The 20,928-nt window shown below is 39.2% G+C and overlaps 1 protein-coding gene across 4 annotated transcripts in view; it reads right to left on the bottom strand.

The window, feature by feature from the left end:
• Window positions 1-20,928, bottom strand: part of CFAP61 (cilia and flagella associated protein 61) — a 332,957-nt gene that overhangs the window by 197,221 nt on the left and 114,808 nt on the right. For all 4 annotated transcript variants that reach the window (XM_019712531.3, XM_074317335.2, XM_074317333.2 and 1 more), the window contains exons 10-13: window positions 18,228-18,302; window positions 13,770-13,948; window positions 11,960-11,999; window positions 9,240-9,379 (exon numbers count right to left, since the gene is read on the bottom strand). In XM_019712531.3, the coding sequence (XP_019568090.2) occupies window positions 9,240-9,379; window positions 11,960-11,999; window positions 13,770-13,948; window positions 18,228-18,302 (434 nt within the window). The remainder of the gene's footprint in view (window positions 1-9,239; window positions 9,380-11,959; window positions 12,000-13,769; window positions 13,949-18,227; window positions 18,303-20,928) is intronic.

The raw sequence follows: 20,928 nt of genomic DNA, 5'->3' as shown, positions 1-20,928 counted from the left end.
TCTCTGAATTGCGATGTGCTTTGTGTGTAAACTGCCCACTGTATCATGAAGACTTGGTATAAAAAATGTAAAATACCTGATTAATGCTTTTTAATACCGATTACATGTTGAAGCAATAATATTTTGGCTATAAGAGGTTAACAAACATTACAAATAATTTGACCTACTTCTTTTTGTTTTAAATTAATGTGGCGATTAGAATATTTTAAATTACCTATGTGACTCACTCTATTTCTATGGGACAAGGCTCTTCTCTATTGCCTAGTATTTGCTTCTGAGAGCTACTTTTCAATTGTTTTTTGCTCAGTTCAAAAAGCAGAATGTAGGTTTACTCCACAGGCGACATTTTCACTGGAAGTGGCCAGTGTGTATACAGCTACTTACATGTCAGGTGCTCGGAACAGCAGCCTGTTTGTTTTGCCTTTAACTAGAATGAGATGGCAGGGACCTGTGGCCAGCAAAAGGGAAATACAAATATGGTGATAGGTACGTGTCCCAATTGCTTTTATACAGCAATTGACAGGAGCATGCAGAAAAAGTAAAAAATGAATATGCATAAGAAATAGATCTTCCATTAAAATGCATTCCTTAAAAATCAATTCTTAAAGTGGCTTTATTAAGAATGATTCATTCAGACAGTAACAAAATTTATGACATGTTTGTTGCATACCCAGTGTGTTCTGGGTATTGGGGATCCTTCAGGAAACAAGATAGTCCACAATTCCTTCCCTCGGGGAGCTGGCCTTCTCTTGATTCCAGAATCATCTTCTGATAAATAATCCTGAAATACCTTAAAGTTTCCAATGATGTATATGAAGTTAGAAATGGATCAGGAGTTACGGAGACCTCAGTCTGTGTTTTAGCCACAGAGCCCCTCGAAAAATAAAATGACTTCAAAACAAAGTTGTAAGGACACTTAGTTTTATTCTCAACATGTGTGATCCTTAGTTAAAATGAAATAATCTTAAAATATATATTTGGACATCATACACACATGTACACACTAAAGGAGATAGTATTTATTGTTGAATTATCAAACTGCTATCTTTATTTCTTGCGGTATTTTCAAATAAATTATAAAGATTAAGGATATCCACTGAGGGTTTATAAAATGATACCAAGCTTTCTGTGGAATGAACTTTTAAAGTGCTAAAGAAGTATCCAAAAAGACCAAGTTCATTTCGATGTTTACATGTCAGAATTAAGACTGGCAGAGCTGCAAAAGAGGGTGGGCTCACCGGACGTGCCTAAGTATGGCCTAATGCTCATGTCCACAAGTTTTGAATAAGAAGTTTCCAATCTTCATTCTTTCATTAAAACCTTTCTGCCAGGCTCCCTGCTCTGTCTCAGGGCATACACCAAGAAGAACTCCCACCTCCCTTGACCTGTTCTGCGTGTCGCCTTACCCAACTTTCCTGGAAGGGAACACAGAGTAACCAGAATGATGTAGCCATTCTCTTCTCAAGGTTCAGACATGGTTCTAAAGCCACCTTGAATCAGAGAGAGATTAGCTGTGGTTTCCTTATCATTCCACATAGTTTCTTTCGTACATAGAAAAAGCAAGGTCTCCTGAGGGGGTCCTGTGTGAGGCTCTCTTTGTCCCTAACACTTCCCCATGGTCCTTTATCTCCCCAGGTCACCTCTCTCTTACTCCTTTCTCTCTCTGATGTACTTGAATGCCCAAATTTGTGATTGCTCAGCAAATGTCACCTCTCCAGGAAAAAATGATGAAGCCCTTGCCCACTGGGTCTTGAAAGCTTTTCAGCCTCGGTCACCTGCTTCACAACACAAGTTTTTCTTCTTCTCCAGTTTTTGATGGACTCTGGCCTCAAAGGTCAGAATTTATAGTATTTACTCAGACTTAACACATAATAAAATAGAATATTATATATAAAAGTAGAAGGAAAAAGACTTAATTTTTCAACCCCAAAGTGAATGAATGGTTCTAGACACCTAGAAATGAGTGTGTGTGTGTGTGTGTGCGTGTGTGTGTGTGTGTCTGTGTGGTCACTCAACCTTGCAGAATATAGGGCAATTTTTTGATGCCAGTAAATTAAAACAACATGAGAAGAAGAAAAAGTAATTTGAGTCTTTCTTAATTCCAAAGGAGTGATCTATGAACATAAAACAATGGTATTTCAGTTTAAACCAAAAAACAAAACAAAACAGTAACCACAAAATAAAGTTTTCTATCAGGTTCTAGTCAAGGAGGCTGATCAAAAGGACCAGAAGGATTGATGTCACTAAAATACTCTCAATGATGACATGGGCCTGAAACAGGTATAATGGTGACATGCTGGGAAAAATGACAACCACACATGAGTGACTCACCACAGAAAAGCAAATAAAACAAAAACACAGAGGGGAGGAATCATTTAAAAGCCGGCTACCTAAGGGCATTTTTATTTACTGAGCGAAGATGACAATTGGTGGTATGATTTAACTTAGCAGTAAATATTTATTCATAGATATAATTTCTAGCGCAATAAATATTACTTGGATAAAAAGGTTTGAAACATATTGCCCCAAATTAAAAATGGCAAATTTAAGAAAAACATGGTTTGGGAGGTCAGGACGATGGACTAAGTGTTCATCCAAATGTGCCCTCCACTCATAAATAAACAAGAGAAAGAGAAAGCCAGTGTGAAGGTTAAGATGGGCAAGCAGGAGAAAAAGGAAACAAAAATAATTTATACCACATTCTAACCTCATATTAAGTTTGGAAACATCCTAGAGATCACTATATAAGGTAAAAAGTGTTAAAAAGCATTTAGTGTATACACATTTCAAATGAAAATTAACATAAATGTTAGGCAATGTTCTCTCCCCAAAGACCAGCAGTTATAAGTGAAACGAGGGGAGCCTCCCCATGGCACATGTTGACAGAAGAGGCAGACATCACTAACAACTGAATGAATGATTTGTCCCAGTACTCGCCAGAATGGCCAGAAGGCAGGTGACAAACACAAATATAATTTCCCAAGGGAAGGAAAACAAGAACGGGCAGGAGACCAGAACATGAGGTCATGAAATTTAAAGTAACCAAACTTAAGAGCAAGAACAATCCATCCCAAATGCCAAGAGAAGTGAAGCAAAAAATGGTAGCACACAATATATTTTAAAATATGGTATAAAAAAAGTAGGTGTCGAGGTCCTGGGCCCTGGCTGTGCCCATGTGGCTCCCTCCCTCACCTCCTTCACCCAGAGTCCTTCCCTTTGCACCCCCGCACCCCAGTATTTCTTCCCCCCATCTGCTTTACTCTTTACATTCACCTGTATCACTTACACACTGTATATTTTATTTCTTCCCTTTAATTCTGTCTTTCTCCTCTAACTAGAATGCAGGCCCAATGAGAGCAAGGATTTTTGTTTGTTTGGGTCACTTCTGCTTCCCTAGCACCTGGAGTGGCGGCTGGCACACACCGAACAGTCAATATTATGTATTGGGTGAATGTGGGGGTATGTGCCAGGGCCCTCTGGGAAAGAAAGCTTGCGCCTTCAGCCAGCTTTCCCGCCTCCACAGTGGTGCACGGATGGCAGCCCAGAAGGGAGCAGCCATTTGCCAATGTGATGGAAGCCAACTTCAGGCTGGAGCTGACACCGGGAAAAGCAGAGTGGAAAAAGGAAGAAAACCAAGACCCCGAAGATTCAAACCCTAAAGGCCTACCTATCTCTAGACCTCACACTTACATGAGCCAATAAATGTCCCATGGTTGTAGCCATTTGGAGTTGGGTTTTCTTTTATTTCCAACTGAAAGCATGCCCACTGATAATCTAAGTTTTGAAATTTAATAAGATGTTTTTTAGAAAAACATAGGTTGAAGGGAGGGTGTTATGAAAAGACAAAAATTAGAAAGAGATAAGGGAAATCACAATATAAATAAGTAAAAATCTATAAGACTGTCAGTTCACATAGTCTTATAAAATCTAGCCCAAGCATCCATTTATGCAACGCAGAAGGGCCTTAACACCACAACAGAGCCAAGAATTACCAGATAACAAAAGATTTAAAGTAGGTGTGCCTTATAGGGTTATAGAAAAATCTGTATTTGGAGGAGAGATTGAATCACAATTCTTTTCAATATATCTTTCAATGTATCTTTCAAAGGATATATTCATAAAAGGCAGAAACACCTCTGGCACTTATGGAGCTTTAATAGGCATAAAAATCAAGTGGAACACTTGTTAACAACACAGATTCCCAGGAAAACACATTCCAAAGGCCTGAGGCAGGGCCTGAGATTCTGTATTTGAGCAAATTCTCCATAATTGCTGATACTAGCGCTGCTGATCCCTGGACCGCACTTGGAATAGAACTAGAGTATATGAAATACAAACTCTCCTTGAGTAAAAAGATGAAGTGACCTTGAAAAGGGAGCCACAGTGTTATGGGGCAGAAGGTGCAAGATGCCACAGTTTGCACTAACCTTGTAAAGCTGTCAGCCACCCCTGGATGGTCTCCTTTGACATCAGGGAACAAACCCTTGTAAGGCTTCACTTGCTAAAAGCTGAACATGAGTCCCACAGACACAAGGTATGCGTGTCACAGAGCGTCACTGCACAGAGCCCTGCTTACAAAGGACGCTGGTGCTGCACCTCACCTGGACCCCTCCTGCACCCCGGCTGAAATGCAGGTGTCTGTCAATGGGGGAGCAACTATGAAAACATCTTGAAACTTTTAGAGAATACTGTAGGGAAACGGGGGCAGAAAGGAAAGGCCCTGTGAAGACAGCGCCACCTTGGCTAGAATGGATACCAGGGACCAGTTCAAGGTGACAGCTACTCATCGTTGATATCACTCCCATACTCACATTTTTGAACTTCATTTGTGAGACATGAAATTCCTCCAAATGCATTGTTTACCACCAATTATCTTTTTTTTTTTTTTTTTTTTTTTGTGGTGTAGGTATCGCTGTAGTAAGTGTGAGGAGCTCAGTTCCTTTATAGTTGTACAACTGCATATTAAAGAATTTCCTATTACCCAAAGTGCTACAACTGCCATTCATATATATTTGTGTGTGTATACTGGGGGTGCCAAAAAAATGCATACAAGTGGACACTTTGGTCAGCATTACTTAAGCAGTAGTTCGTCGCAACAAGAAGTGTCTGGATGCTGATGGTAACCACTTTGAGCACCTCCTGTAATTGCAGATGTCAAACGGGACTCGTATTCATCCTTTGTTATCGGTATAGATTGAGTATTACAATTTTAATAGTTTTTTCCCTTCTTAAAATATGCATTATTTTTTGGCATCCTCTGGTATATATATACTTGGGTTACAATACATAACAAGACAGTTGTTTATTTTTTATTTTGACTTTTGCCCATCTCAATAAAACATAATTTATATAAAATGTAGATAGATATTCCCTGAAAAGTCTTTTTTTTTTAGGATTTTAAAGGAATCCTAAATCCTTGTGGTTTTAGGATTCCCCCCGAAAGGAAACACTTTCATGAAAAATAATTTAAAAATTCAATATATCAGAGGATGTAATACAGAATTGTACACCTGAAATCTATGTAATTTTACTAACAATTGTCACCCCAATAAATTTAATAAAATAAAATTTAAAAAAAAAATTAAAAAAAAAAAAGACTCACCAAAGTAAATAGACCCTTTGAAAAGTTTTCATCTAATTTAATCAGTTAGAAGCATCCTTGAAAAACAATTATCTTTTTTAAAAATACAAATGTCTCTGGGATAGATGACAGGGTGTGAGGTTGTCCTTCCTTCACATTTTTGCAGGAATGTCTTCAGGTTAGCTGGCCTCCTCCCTCTCATCTGGCCAAGCTCTGCTGACTGAAGGGGGTGCAGGGTTTGGGCTTTAAAGAGCAAAGGGAAGAAGGCAGCTCTGGATATCATATTCCTTTTAGAGCTGAGCAATCCTGACAGGTAAAACAGCCATTTCTAACATTAAATGTGTGATTTCTCTAAAAAAGCATTTTGCGCTTACAATTTACAGAAAATAATTAAAGAAAAGATATTTCTCTAGAAAACAATGGCGTACTGTCATGTCAACAAAATGGACATCCAATGATGGTGACAAATGTGTGCGTTTTTTTTGTTTGTTTGTTTGTTTTTTGGGAAGGGGAACAGGACTTTATTGGGGAACAGTGTGTACTTCCAGGACTTTTCCAAGTCAAATTGTTGTCCTTTCAATCTTAGTTGTGGAGGGTGCAGCTCAGCTCCAGGTCCAGTTGCCGTTGTTAGTTGCAGGGGGCACAGCCCACCATCCCTTGCAGGAGCCGAACTGGCAACCTTGTGGTTGAGAGACCGAGCTCCAACCAACTGAGCCATCTGGCCACCCAGGAGCTGAGCAGCAGCTCATTGACTTCATTCTAGTTGCGGAGGGCACAGCTTGCTGGCCCATGTGGGAATTGAACTGGCAGCCCTGTTGCCCAGAGCTCGCGCTCTAATCAACTGAGCCACCCGTCCGCCCCAAATGTGTGCATTTTGAGGGATGTCTTCCCCTACACAACCAGGCACAGATTCTTGGGTATGGGAACAAGAGTAACAGCACAAATGAACTATAAGAGCAGACAAGCTGAGAACAGGGTGTGGAGTGGTGGGTGGGTTGGTGACAAAACTGACAGGAAAAAAAGGAAGTTTCCTGATAGGGCTCAGATGGGAACAGTGACAAAGATCATGATTTTCTAAAGGCACTCCAGCTTATGAGTCTCCAATTTTTTCAGAAAAGCACCCAGATGTACATGATTTGCTCCACCTTTATATATAAGTGATAAAAGAAAAATGAAGCCGATACTACAGAGAAAAACTGAGTCCCTGCTGCAACCAGGACTAATTTCCAGACAAGTGTTTAAAGTTTCATTACTTTAAAAAATCAGGTTTAATTTTTAATAAAAGCAACACATGTTCATAGTAAAAAGAGAGAGTATGAGAGAAAAGAATATGAATGTTCATTAAGTAAATAAGCCACTAGGAAAAGGCCACTCCTATAACCACACTGGGGACTGTTCCAGATCCCATGTCCTCCAGTTGCTCTCCATCTCCTGTGTGTGTTTATTCATACAGAATTCCAAGTCATAAGAAAATGTTACCAATACACTCTACTTAAGAATGCAGAGGGTGTAAAGTACATTTTAATAAAAGTTCTACTTGAGTCACAATAAAATTTAAAATCTCAAAAAATTTAAAATCACAAAATTAACTGTAATTTCTATTATAGAAGCAATTCACACACATGATTTTTTAAAAATTCAAACAGAAATGAACAACCCAATTTAAAAATGGGCAAATGATTTCAAAGAAAACCTCATCAAAATAGATACACAGATGGCAAATAGCATATGAAAAGATGCTTAATACCATATGTCATAATGGAATTGCAAATTAAAACAACAAGATACCACTACACACCTATTAGGATGGCAAAAATTCAAAACACTGACAACACCAAATGCTGGTGAGGATGTAAAGTAACAGGAATTCTTGTTCATTGCTGGTGGGAACGCAAAATGATACAACCACTTTGAAAGACAATTTGGCAGTTTCTACAAAACTGCACCCTCTTATCATGTGATACGAAATTGTGCTCTTTGGTATTTCACCCTAATGAGTTGAAAACTTACACCTACACAAAAAACCTGAACAATAATATTTATAGCAGCTTTATTCATAATTGGCAAAGCTTGGAAATGACCAAGCAGTCCTTCAGTAGGTGAATGGATAAATAAACTATGGTACATCCAGACAATGAGATATTATTCAGTGCTAAAATGAAATGAGCTGTCAAACCATGGAAAGACATGGAGAAACTTTAAAATGTATACTACTAAGTGAAAGAGGCCAATCTGATTCCAATTGTATGACATTCTGGAAAAGGCAAAACCATGGAGGTAGTAAAAAGAGCAGTGGTTACCAGAGGTACTGGGGGAAGAAAAAGGCATGAATAAATAGGTGGAGAACAGAGGATTTTTAGAAACTACTCTATATAATACCATACTGGTGGATACATTTGTCAAAAGCCTATAGAATATATGACAGAAAGAGTGAACCCTAATATAAACTACAGACTTTGGTTGAAAATGATGTGTCAATATAGATGCATCCATGGTAACAAATGGTATAACTGATGTGGAATGTTAACTGTGGGAGGGTGTGTGTGTGAAGGTGGGGAAGGGATATGTAGCAACCCTCTGTACTTTCTGGTCAATTTTGCTGTGAACCTAAAACTGCTCTAAAAAATAAAATTAGTGGAAAACAAAAATCAAACAGAACCGATAGATACAAAGTAAAAAGTAAGTTACCATCTACACCCCAACCTCCTGGTCCTGCTCCCCAGAGGCACATAAGATTAATACAGTGCTTTGTACCTTTCTAGAACTTCTATAAATATGCAAGATAAAAACTACATATGATGATCCTATAGTATCCTTTCCCCCTTTCTTCCTTTTACTAACCAAATTAACTGAGTTTTCACTGGGCACAGGCCTGACCTACTATCCCCCAGCCTCCCTTGAAGCTAAGCTAGGTAGGACCATGCAACCCATTTCCTGATCACGACTACAAACAAAGTAATGTAAATTCCATAATAGGAAAGTGCTTCCCTCCACTTCTTTTTCCCCCCTTCCCCGTGGGCTGAAATGTGGCTGCGGTGCTCTGAGCCAGCCTGCAGCATGAGGAGGGAAAAAGCCCACTCTGGTAGTGATCTAAGCTTTGAAAGGACAGGGAATACATCTGTATGTTATTCGCTGTTGGACGCTCAGAATCTGGCACAGGACTTAGCACTGTAGATTTATTACCTAATGTTTTATGTTTTCAATATTTATATTTGACTCTTCAATCACTTAGGATTCTATTTTTCTGTAGAATATGAAGAACGAACGTCTCTATCTTTATTTTGTCCCACCATTTACAGAATAGTCCTTCCTCTTCCCACTGTTGTGACACAAATTTGGTCATATATATATGTCTATACATACCTTTATACACACATACACACAAAAAAAATTCTTACTATACCTGTGGTGTGTCTCTTTCTTGTGTCACATTGTTCTACCCATAGACTCTGTCAATGTGGCATTGTTTTGATTATTGTGGAGTTATATTATGTTTTAATATCTGAGTGGTCAAGTAACTTCTTGATATGACCGTGACCCTAAATGTATTGATTTAAATCACTTGATAAAGCACTCCATCAGTAAGACAATTCTTAAAATAAGTATTTATTTGTTCTCATGGATTGATTGTTTTTTGGCCAAACACGTGTCCACTTACTTGAGTAATCCTGCCCGATGGAAGACGTAGAGATCCTGCTCCAGGGTGCAGTTATTGAAGGGGACGATCTTCACGAAGTTCTGGATAAGGACAAACTCAGGGGTGAGATGTGGCAGAGAAATGAGGCAGAAGTTCTTGTCCTAACATGATTGGAGCAGGATACAAAGAAAGACTATCAGAAATCACTTATCACTAAACAAATTCCTGGTGTAATACACTAAAGAAAATACTGGTGAAATGTGTAAAGGAGAGGATATTCAAGTTAAACTCTCCTATAATATGCAAAGTAATCATAAAACTCAAGGGGACAAGCAACCGCAATAATATGGAGAGTGTCTGACTGAAACCTGAATAAATGAATATTGTGAACAATGGCACCCATTCTGCATAGTTCTCTTGCGGAAGTAGATTTTTAAACTAAGGACATTTGCGCTTGCAAATTGATTTATAATCAGGAGTAAATGAGGCAGCGCTGTGTCACAGCAAAGGCTCCATGCTTCCTAAGTGATATTGTACCAGCTGTGGTCCCCTCCTCTGTGAGAGGAGAGAGTGGCACTCTAGGACTTTTCTGTTCTAAAATCCTGTGATTATACATGAACAGATGTCTGTGTATTTTATCATTACATGATCCCATTTGAGTGAACAGATCTAACGGCGTGTTTAACCTGAGGAGTGGGTTCAGTTAGCAGACACAGGAGGATCTGTATGTCCTGATGGCAGCCACTTACCTTTTCGATCTGAACTGTCCAATATGGTAGCCAGTAGACACATCTGGCCACTGAGCATTTGGAATGTGGCTAGTGTGATTAGGGAATTGACTTTTTAATTTTATTTCATCTTAATTAAATTTAAATTAAAAACTGATACTGAGTTCAGTTATTGGAAAACTTTTATGTATGTTTGGAACAACTTGGGAATATGAATCTACTTATTCAGCTGTAAATTTTATAAAATCTAAATGCAGATCAAGTTATTTCTGATGAAAAGTTATTGCTTGTATTAAGATAGGCTGTAAGTATAAAATATACATTGCATTTCAAAAAGTGAGAAAAAGAATGTAAAATACCTCACTAATAATTTTTCATATTGATTACATCCTGAAATGATTAAATTTTGGACATATTGAGTTAAATAAAATTTATTATTAAAATTAATGTAACCTGTGTCTTTTTACTTTTTTTTTTAATGTGGCTGGTGGAATATTTAGAATTATTACTTATACGGCTCGAATTCGTTGTCTGTAGGACAGACCGTCTGTGCTCCACACGTCCCACTTGACCCTCTGCCAGGTGTCTGCAGAAGCAGCCTGCTCTTCCCAGAGCTAATTTGTCCCTTTGGGATCTCGCCTTCTCCTGAACCCTGTGAAGGTATTACTTGTGCTAATCTAAAACCCTGGGGATATTTGTGCAACCCAAAGGAGTGAACCATTGTTTGACTTTATCTCCCTTCTTTCTAGCAAAACAACACAGCTCCTTTTGGGTACTTCACAGTCAAGTCGCTGAATACTCAAACTGAAAATAAGGACTGGGTGCCAAGTCTCTGAGAGGAAGAGACTATAATGAGTTGCTGTGACTTGGATCTGAAGGATTAAGGATGAAGTAATGAAGGTATTTTGTTCCTGTCTCCCCATATCCTGAAATAAAATAGAATTAAAAAGTAAACATGTCTTTTACCTTTTTAAAGCCAGCATTGGTTTTGTAATGCTGAAGATCTGCCTTTACACGGACTTCAAAATAGGAATGAATTAAACTTATGCTTAAAGTACTTTGAGGAATCTCTGAGGGAAACTGTTGTAAATCCTACGTCAGGGTAATCTATATTGCTTTATGAACTTTGAAATGCCTTAACATTAATTCAAAACACATGATGGAGAACATTATTTCAAATCTTCATTATATTAACGATATGAGGAAATACAATCTATGATCACATAGCGTTCAGGCAACATAATTAAACCATATTTGTTTTTGCCTCAGTATGAAGAATAGGAAAGGAAAACTAAAGCAAATAGATATTTTGCTTATAATTAGCCAACTGAAGAAGTACAGTTGTTAATGCTACTTAACAGATAGGCCAGCATGGAAAAAATCTTTATAAAAGTCCATTTTGTTTCTCATTATCTTCCTTCCCTACTCTCTTCCCTCCAATAAAGTGATAAAAGGTTGGGTAGAATTTCCATCCCTTGACAACAATGAAACAAAAATGGAGGAAGTGGCGAGGATACCCTGAAATGGAGTACCTTGTTTGCACTTGGATGTTTGCCTGGGGGGAGCCCCTCCTACATGTCAGGCAGGTGTCTGGCAGAGCTAAGCAGAAAAATCAACCACAAGTTCCCACTTTCCTTCCCTCAGAAAAGCAATATGGTAAGCTATAAAGTAATACAACAGTCTAATACACTTCAGTGTAATTTCTGACATTTTCATGTTCTACCAGCATTCTATTAATGATTTGATTCTAATGAAACACTAGTAATGCTATTTCTAAAAGAAACTATACCTAGAAAGAAAACTATTAAAACAGTGTGACTGAAATATTATTGAAAATGACAATATTTTCTATTTTTAAGAGTTCATGACATGACATTCAACCTTATTTTCAGAACACAAAAGCAGTTCAAACCTCAACATTTATAGCATTTTAAACGTTTGGACGATGAATATGACATTTGACTTTTCAGCTTACAAACCAATTATGTTACTCAAAATTCAGTATGTACTTACAGGAAAGAGACCGAAAACAAAATTCATAAAGTCCAGCGACCTGTAAACAAAACAGTAAGCAATGTCACTGACCTGCAAGCAAATGTAGCATGGTGTATATTTAAAGAGATTTACAGCTCTTCCTCAGGCAGTGATTAGCTAACCACTGGTCAAAATTTGTGTCTAGCTAACTATTAATTAATTGTAGAAGTCATAAGCTTCATAGCTTCACACATCAATAGTAAAGCATTTTTCTAGAATGGAAGGTACTATTATAGCAATTAATAATCGCTGCACGTTCAAAAAGCAAGACAGTTATTCTGTGGACACGATCCCTCCCTTCCTTTTTGGAAGAGCTTGGGGGAGGTGTAGGCATATTATAAGCTACTCTCATCTTTTTTTCTTTTATATGCAAAAGATTTTCTGACCAGCTGCAGATGTATATTCACAGGCAAACCCTAATGAGTCCTCAAATTTCTGTCTGAAAATTCAAAAATCACATTCCAAGCACAATCATATCTGAATGCACAGGGGAACATAAATATACACAACAAATCTAGAAAGGTTTATAGACTTTTTGGATGTCTACAATATAATTAATATAAAAGGATTTCCCTTTTCAACCTCCCAGATGTCCAAAGAAATTGAAAACTTAAGAGGATAAAAATGTAAGTAAAACATGGTTCTAGGTGAGGCTGGGAGAATGGGAATATGTTTAAATACATCGTCTAAAAAGAAATGTCCAGCAGTGCTCTTGGTTAAAATACTTGGTTAAAATACAAAATACTCCAGAACCTTCCAGTCTATCAAAATGGGCCCATCGTTTCCTCTTCAAGATTGTTCTGAGAGCAAAATGGTGGGGTAGGTGGGCATCCTAAAGGGAATGAGGAATCTAAGCATCGAGAGCAGGGGTCCAAGAGGCTGCAAGCACTGAACATGTGGGTGTTCTGGAGGGACAGGAAGTAGGGTGACTGAGTTTTCTGCCCAGCACCATGCCTCCTCCTTCCAGCAGCTGCTTGGTGTCCCACTAACCCCTGTCTCGGATTACCTTTGGGTGAGGTTCTAGCCCCAGATTCAGTGGGGAGCATGAGGCAAGGGACTAAGCCATCATCATGGCCCAGCCTGGCCTGGGCCATCAGCTCAGGAATGAGCACACAGCCCAATCAGGCCTAATGGGACTTTGGCTGGAAAGCTAGGCCCAAACCAGACTGTCCTCCTCACTCGCTTTTGGTGCATAGCCTGAAGCCATTATCCAACTCTTTTGGCCCAAGGTTGGGACACTGCTCTGAGATTGGAGCCAGCAGCAGGAAACCAAAAGCTGGGAGGTAGAGAGAAAAACTTGGTCCTTGACTGGGTTACCTAAGACCTGGATCAAGCCATTAGGAAAATCAGTCCTGCCGCTGGACTTATCCGTCATTATGGTGAGGCAATTAGTCCATTTTTTCAAAGCCAGTTTGAGGTGGATTTTTTTTTGTTCCTTGCAACCAAAAAATCTCCAGACAAGTAGAAACCTAAATCCAAAGTTCTCCCAAAATAAAAGCTTTAGCGAAGGGGTAGCAGCACATGGTTACATAGTGATGGTTTTCCAGATCCCCAACTCTTATGTAGGTGAACCAGACTCTGGGCAACCCAGTTCTGTGGGCCTTACCCAAATTTTATAGACTGACATCTCTGGGAATGGGGCCCAGGAATCTGTGCTTTTCAAAGAGCTTCCCAGGAGATTAGATGTGTGGCCAGGTTTGGAAACCACTGGCTCTGCAAGATTAAAATGTTGGGCCACCAATGCCATAAGAGTCTTACCATAACAGACAATCTAGGGATCAGTACTTGCCTTGCTTCGTGCTTCTCATCAATACAGAACAGCTGGATACAAAAAGCAGAGGAGGCTCCCATGTAGATGGGACGGAAGTACTTGATCTCCTTAGGCAGTGAGATGGATGCTGAGCTCGTATTACTGACACAGTGATTTGTATCATCCTCAGTGGACACTTGATGGAGATTTTCTAAGTCCTAGACCCAGGAAAGAGGAGGAACCAAATGGGAATGCTATTCATTTTCTGCAATTTAATGGGTTAGTGGTTGCATCATCTCTGCGTTCCTAGGACAGGTGTAACTGTCTCACTTGAAACAAATCATCTTGCACCAGGCGTAGTCTTAAGGAGACATTCTTAATGAGATACTAAAAATTTATAAAAGGACCAGAACAAGTTCGTACATGAAGGTCAGAAAAATAAATGGTTTCAGCTGGCCTTTGAAATAGGATCTGTATTTTAATTGTGTCACTGGGTAGAGTTAGAGCACAGTAGTATTATATACATATTAATTCCATAAGCAAAATACATCTGTCTCCACAACTGTTTTCATTGTGATTTTGTGCTACAAGAATTTGTGTATCTTGAGACAGGCAGGTTGGTGGTGAGGTGGAGCCTGGAAGGTCCAATTGACCTTAGCCACCTTAGCACTGAGCCTTTCCAGTCTCATTTAGGGTTGTCTAAGGTGTTATAGCTCAGTTAGAGAGGAAAATGATTCATTCTGAGATCCTTCTCGGAGTTCTTTGAAATCAAAGTAATATATGCATATAGTAAAAATTAAAATCCTACTACCACTAAACACTTACAAAGAAAATCAGGAGTCCTCTGTCCCTCTAAGTCCCTCTCCCCACTGGCTAGCACTTTCAACTTGCTCATTTCTTTTGCTATGTACCTCTGTATTTCTGAATGTGCTTATGCTGCTGTTTCTTAATTCATGAGTTTTTGAAATTCCTTTTTTATATTCATGTGATAGATAGGTAGACATAACCCTCTTACACTACCCTCTTCCCCATACCTTATTTTCCCCCCACCCCTCAATATCAATTACAGCACAATTCAGGGTTACGGCAGTAAGGACTTACATCATGAGTATGTAACTATCATTGCTACTGAGCAAAGAAGTGTAATATGACTGTGTTCTCATCTGTGTACTTTGTTTTGATTCTACTGGTTTCCTAATTTTTTCCACATGCCTTATCAGATTGGCCAAGTGTTTCTCAATATTATTTTCTAGACAACCAGGAATTGGAGGTCATCTCTGACTTCATTTCTCCTCTCTCCCTCCTCTGATCTAGCCTTGCCCACCTGCCTGCTGTACTTCCTGCTTTCTTATTTTGCAGTTCCTGTGTAAGTTCCAGTCTTTTCATTGCCTTCCTTGCTCATGGCTTATGCCCTTCGCCACTGCAGCACGTGTCTAGCTCCCTACGGTGTTTGATAGGCAGCAACACCCAACAACTAACTGGGCACTCTGTGGGGTGATCAAGCACTGACCTGGACTTTTATTGGGGAACCGTCTCCAGGGACATTATCTGGAGGCCTTTTCTTCGGGCCTGTCAGGGATTGGGGGAAATTAAGTTCTCCAATCTCCTGCATGAGGGACTTGGTAAGCAGAACAGTGGCCCCCAAAGAGGTGTATGGCCTAATCCCCAGAACCTGTGGATGTTACTTTATAGGGCAAAGGAGACTTTACAGATGTCATTATGTTAAGGATTTTGAGAGAAAGAGATTATCTTGGATTCTCTGGGTAGGCTCAGTGTAATCGTAAGAGATCTTATAAGAGGGAGGCAGGAGGGTCTGAGGCAAAGAGAGACTGGAAGATGCTATGCTACTATCTTTGAAGGTGGAGGCAGGGGCTACATGCCAAGGAATGCAAGTGGCTTCTAGAAGCAGGCAAAGGCAAGGGAACGGATTTTCCCCTAGAGCCTCCAGAATGAATAGGGCCCAGCTTGCACCTAGATCTATCTTAGCACAGTAAGACCTGTTTGGGGGTATCTGACATCCAGAACTAAAAGAGAATAAATTTGTGTTGTTTTAAACCACTAAGTTTGTGGTAATTTGTTACAGCAGCCATAAAAATCTAACACAATGACCTGGCTTCTGGCATTTGGAAACACGACAGGAGGAGAGATTCCTCCATTTGAAATGTAAAATTGTACTTATTCATCTATTCTCTGTGTTTCCCCATTATATAGTCTCACACATGCAGGTTGAACCTGAATTTGGAGCTGTTTCTGTTCACTCTCTCCAGAGAACAGTCATCTGATCACTTCACTTAGGGAATAGATGACGAGCTAAGTGCCATCAGCAGGGAATCTAGTATCCCCGACACTCCATAGCAGTCTGTCAGACGCCGTGTTTCAGCCCGGTCCTTGCCCCACCTTCTACAGAAGCTTCAGGTCCTCAGCCTACTGTGGACAAGTAGAGAAGTCACACAATTTCCACTAGTCCCTCCTTCATAATGTCTCCTGAGTTTCACCTTTGCAGCTGTGCTAAGCCAGTGTAAACTCTGACATCAATTTTCTTCACTCTAAACATTTAAAAGTGCTCATCTTCCAACATCTCCTCTCCCAGTCTCATTGTCTTTGTAAATTTGTGCCTTTTTATTCCTTTACTGTCATTTCAGTAGTTTTTTTCCAGAAGGGAGAGGATATAAACATGGGAGATCAATCCACCTTGTTGGCCCAGATGCCCTCTAGGGTTCCAGTACTTCTAATGCAGTGGGAACCATCCCCCCTCCACATCCTTGTTTGGGTTCCTGAAGGAATGGCTACCCTCTGAGAAATATCAGAGAGAAAACTGCTCACCTCTGCTGCATGCCTGACCCTCTCCTCCCCAGGGCACAAGGAGTGAGTGCCCTACTGTGGGTTTCCCCAGAGCAAACTCTGAGCTGAGTTTATTTGGGAAGTGATGCCAGGAAATTCTGCGACAGGAGTGGGGAAGTTAGGCAAGGAAGGACACCAATGCAGAGTGTTTAACGAGTGAGTTACCACCATGGACTCACTCCCGCCGAGATCTCAGGGAGACCATGGAGAGCCCACCTAAGAGGCAAAGGAGCTGGCATACTGATTCTCCAGCTGCCTTCAGTTATTGACTGATGGCTGCTCCCCAAAGATTGTGACCTGCCTGCAGGAACAGCACTGGAGAAAGGCCAGGCACTGAAGTCCTCCTCCTCAGGATGCTGAGGAATGAGCAGTGCCAGAATGATATGGGTGGGGGTCCCACAGCACATGCTAAAGTGAAATTCCGAAAATGGACCATGTGCTGGCCTAGCTCACTGTCTCTGTAGCAGCACATCCTGCTCCGGGATGCACGCATTCTCCTCTCCTCCCTGCACTTAGCCTGGGGACACTGCCCCGGGGTGAGGCCTGCCTATAGCCAGGTGTGTACACTTAATTCAGTAGGAGGAAGTAGGAAATCCATTTGTGTTTCAGGTCCAAGCTTTGCTCTCCAGTTCAGATTTAAAGTGTATAACAAAGTGGTATTTTTATCCCTAGCTGACTTCTGTGAAGACTTCTTAATTGATCAGAATCTGGAGAGGAGAGGAGTGTGATAATCTGGCCCTCTCTCAGAATTTTAGTATCTCGGATTAGTGTTCAGTGAATTTGTCCCGGGACCTCCGTGGAGACTCAACCTCCTATTCCATATTCCCCCCTCAAGGGTCTCTAGACTTTCCAGCTGACTCACACCGACCTACCAAAAAGAGGCACTGGGAATCCACTGAAAGTTCAGAATGTGTTCATCAGTGGGGGTGGGGAGGTGAGAATGTCTGATGGTGTCAATCTCCCATTTAAAACCTTTATAGCCTTCCTCTGCTCCTTAGGAAAAGTTCAAAATCCTGAGCAGGGTCCACAGAGCCCTGCCAACCTCTGTCTGAATCTTTTGGTTTCTAGCAGGAAATAGATCCAATGGAGTGGACAAAGCAGGTTTAACAAAGGACCCATGTGAAGGTGTGGGCAGAGTGAAGGGAAACCAACAAAGATGAGGACGTGCCCCAGGGATAGCAACTGGAGGAAGATGCTACCACCCATTGGCCTGAATCTGTCACAGAAAGGAGTAGTTACTGGAACCTGGGAAGCAGATGAGTGACATAAAATACATATAGGTTTATGTATGTGCATATGATATATATAGCTGCAGAAAACTCTTACAAATGTTTTGTCCCTAAGGAACATTTTCTCTCTGGACAATGGGAAGAAGAGGAAAAACTCTATTTACTGTAATTGTTGCAAATAATTGATGTAGAAAGGGTAACTGCTAGGTCCAAACTCTGCATGGGATAAAGAATAAAGGATTAATCACAGTAAAGAGTTCTGTGGAGGAAGGTTCTGAGGCAGGTTCCGAGGAAGGTTGTGTGGAGCAGGCCCTAAAGGAAGTAGCAGATGAGAGGCAGGGAGGCCTGGAGAAGGAAAGGGCACACAGACTTAGGTGCGGAGCCATGAATTGCATAGGGGCCAATCAGACAGCACACAAAGCCCTACCTCCATTTCACTAGTATTTCCACTTAGGACTATGGATGAAAGTTCCTCAGTTGCAGCTTCTTCTGCAGTTTTTCCCTGCAAATGACAATGGCAAGACATGAGAATCAATACCCACAGTGGCTCAGAGCTCAAGCTCTGCAGCATGCTACCTGGACTCAGGTCCTAGCTCCACTTACTGGCTGTGTGGCAGTGGGAACATTATGGGGCCTCGGTTTCTTCATCTGTAAAAAGGGGCTAAAAGCACCACCTATCTCATAAAGTTGTTATGTGGATAAAATAAGGATAGACAGATGGATGTCTAGATAGACAGACACACAGATAGATAGATGTGTAACAGTGCTGGCATCTCCTAATTCTCTGTAGATGCTAGTAATAATAACTAACATAAAATACTTTTGTATAACTTGAAAGCTACACTAGGTTTTTATAACTGCTTTATTGAGGTATAACTGACATGCAGTAGGTGGCATATAAAGTCTATCTTTTAAAAAGTTTTGACCTATGCATGCACTCATAAAAATATTACCACAATAAAAATAATGAATATGCACATCACTCTCAAATGCTTCCATGTTTCTATGCCCCTCCCTCCCACCCCATGCCACTGTGCAACCACAGGCAAACAATGATCTGCTTTTTGTCACCATAGATTGATTATATGAGGAGTCTATACCTGGATCTTCTGTTCTGTTCCATTAATCTCGTTTGTTGACTTTGACATCATTACCACCTGTCTTAATTAAAAGAACTTTGTGATAAGTCTTGAAATCAGTAGTATTAATCCTGTAACTTTGTTCTTTTTCCAAAGTTGTTTTGGCTACTCTAGGTCCTTTACATTTCCATATGAATTTTGGAATGAATTTTTCAATTTCTTTAAAAATTTCTCCTGAAATTTTGATTGCATTAATCAATTTGGGAAGAATTAACATTTTTGGCAATATTGAGTCTTCAAAAGCATGAACATGGGATATCAAGATATCTCTCCATTTATTTAGGTTTTATTTCATTCTCTCAGAAATATTTTGTAGTTTTTAGTGTACATAGGTCTTGGGCATCTTTTGTCAGATTTATCTCTAAGTATTTTGTATATTCGTACTATTGTAAATAATATTTATTTCAATTTCTGATTGTTCATTGCTATTATATGGAGATAAAATTGAACTTTGCATATTAATTTTGTATGTATTTAGCAATTTGCCAAAGTACTTATTAGTTCTAGAAGCTGTTTTGTAGATTCTAGATGATTATGTTGTCTTCAAATAAAAGAATTTTAATTCTTCCTTTCCAATCTGGATGCCTTTTATTTCTTTTCTTGTCTTTGCACTGGCTTGAACCTCCAGTATAATTTTGAATAGAGGTGGTAAGAGCAGACATTCTTGTCTTGTTCCTGACCTTGGTGGAAAAGCATCACATCTTTTACCATTACGTATGATGTTAGATATAGGTTTTTCAAAAATAGCCACCATCAAATTGAAGTTCTCTTCTGTTCCTAATTTTCTGAGTGTTTTTATGAGGAATGAATGTTGAATTTTCAGATGCCTTTCTTGCATTTATGAGATAAATATATAGGTGTTCTTCTTCAGTTTGTTAATATGGTGAATTATATTAATTTACTTTCATATGTTAAACCAATCTTGTATTCCCAGAATAAACCCTCCTTAGTCATGATGTATAATCATTTTTCTATAATTATTCAATTTATTAAATATCTTATTAGAAATTTTCCATTGACATTCATGAAAGCTATTGATCTATAGTTTTATTTTCTTGTAATGTCTTTTGTTGTGAGAGAACATACTTTAAATTATTTGATCCCTTTTAAAGTTACTGAGACTTATTTTGTAACCCAGAATATGGTCTAGTCCACTTTGGTAAATGTTCCATGTGCATGAAAAGGAACGCGTATTTGGCTATTGTTGAGTAGAGTGTTCTATAAGTGTAAATTATTAAAGTTGGTCAATAGTGTTCTTAAATTTATATCCTTATTGGTTTTCTGTCTACTTGTTCAATTATTAAGAGAGAGACACTGAAATCTCCAAATACAGGTATTTGTCTTCGCAGTTCTATCAATTTTTGTTTCATGTGTTTTGAAGTTCTGCTATTAAATGCATAAATATTTAGGACTGTTATGTCCTCTTGATCTCTGTTATCCTTAGTAATATTCCCTGTCCTGAAATCCACTTTGTCTGAAATGAATAAAGCTACTCTAGCTTTCCTTTGATTAGTGTTAGCATGTTGTATCTTTTTGCATCTTTTAATTTGAACCTATTGTATCTTTATATTTAAAGTGCATTTTTGTAATCCACATATAACTGACTCTTGCTTTTTTTATCCAACCTATATCTGCTTTATATTCTTTCATTGGGATATTTAGACCATTTACGTAATGTAATCACTGATATGGTTAGGTTTAAGTCTATCATTGTGCTATTTGTTTTCTATTTGTCCCATCTGTTACTTATTCCCTTTTTCCTCTCCTTTTTCCTTCTTTTGGATTAATCATATGTTTTTATGATTCAACTTTATCTTTTCTGTAGGCTTATTAGATACGACTATCTGAAGTAGATTTGTAACGTTGGTTGTTTTTTTTAAGACTTTATAGTATGCATCTTTAACTTATTATAGTCTATCTTCAGGTGATATTATACCATTTCAGGTATAACACAAGAACTTTAAAATAGAATACTTATGCTTCTCCTCT

The sequence above is a fragment of the Rhinolophus sinicus genome, chromosome 13 (genome assembly GCF_057876585.1).
Source record: "Rhinolophus sinicus isolate RSI-liver-muscle chromosome 13, RSI-T2T, whole genome shotgun sequence".
Lineage (NCBI taxonomy): Eukaryota > Metazoa > Chordata > Mammalia > Chiroptera > Rhinolophidae > Rhinolophus > Rhinolophus sinicus.
Note: the sequence above shows the minus strand (reverse complement) of the source record. Positions and strands in the feature narration are given on the sequence as shown.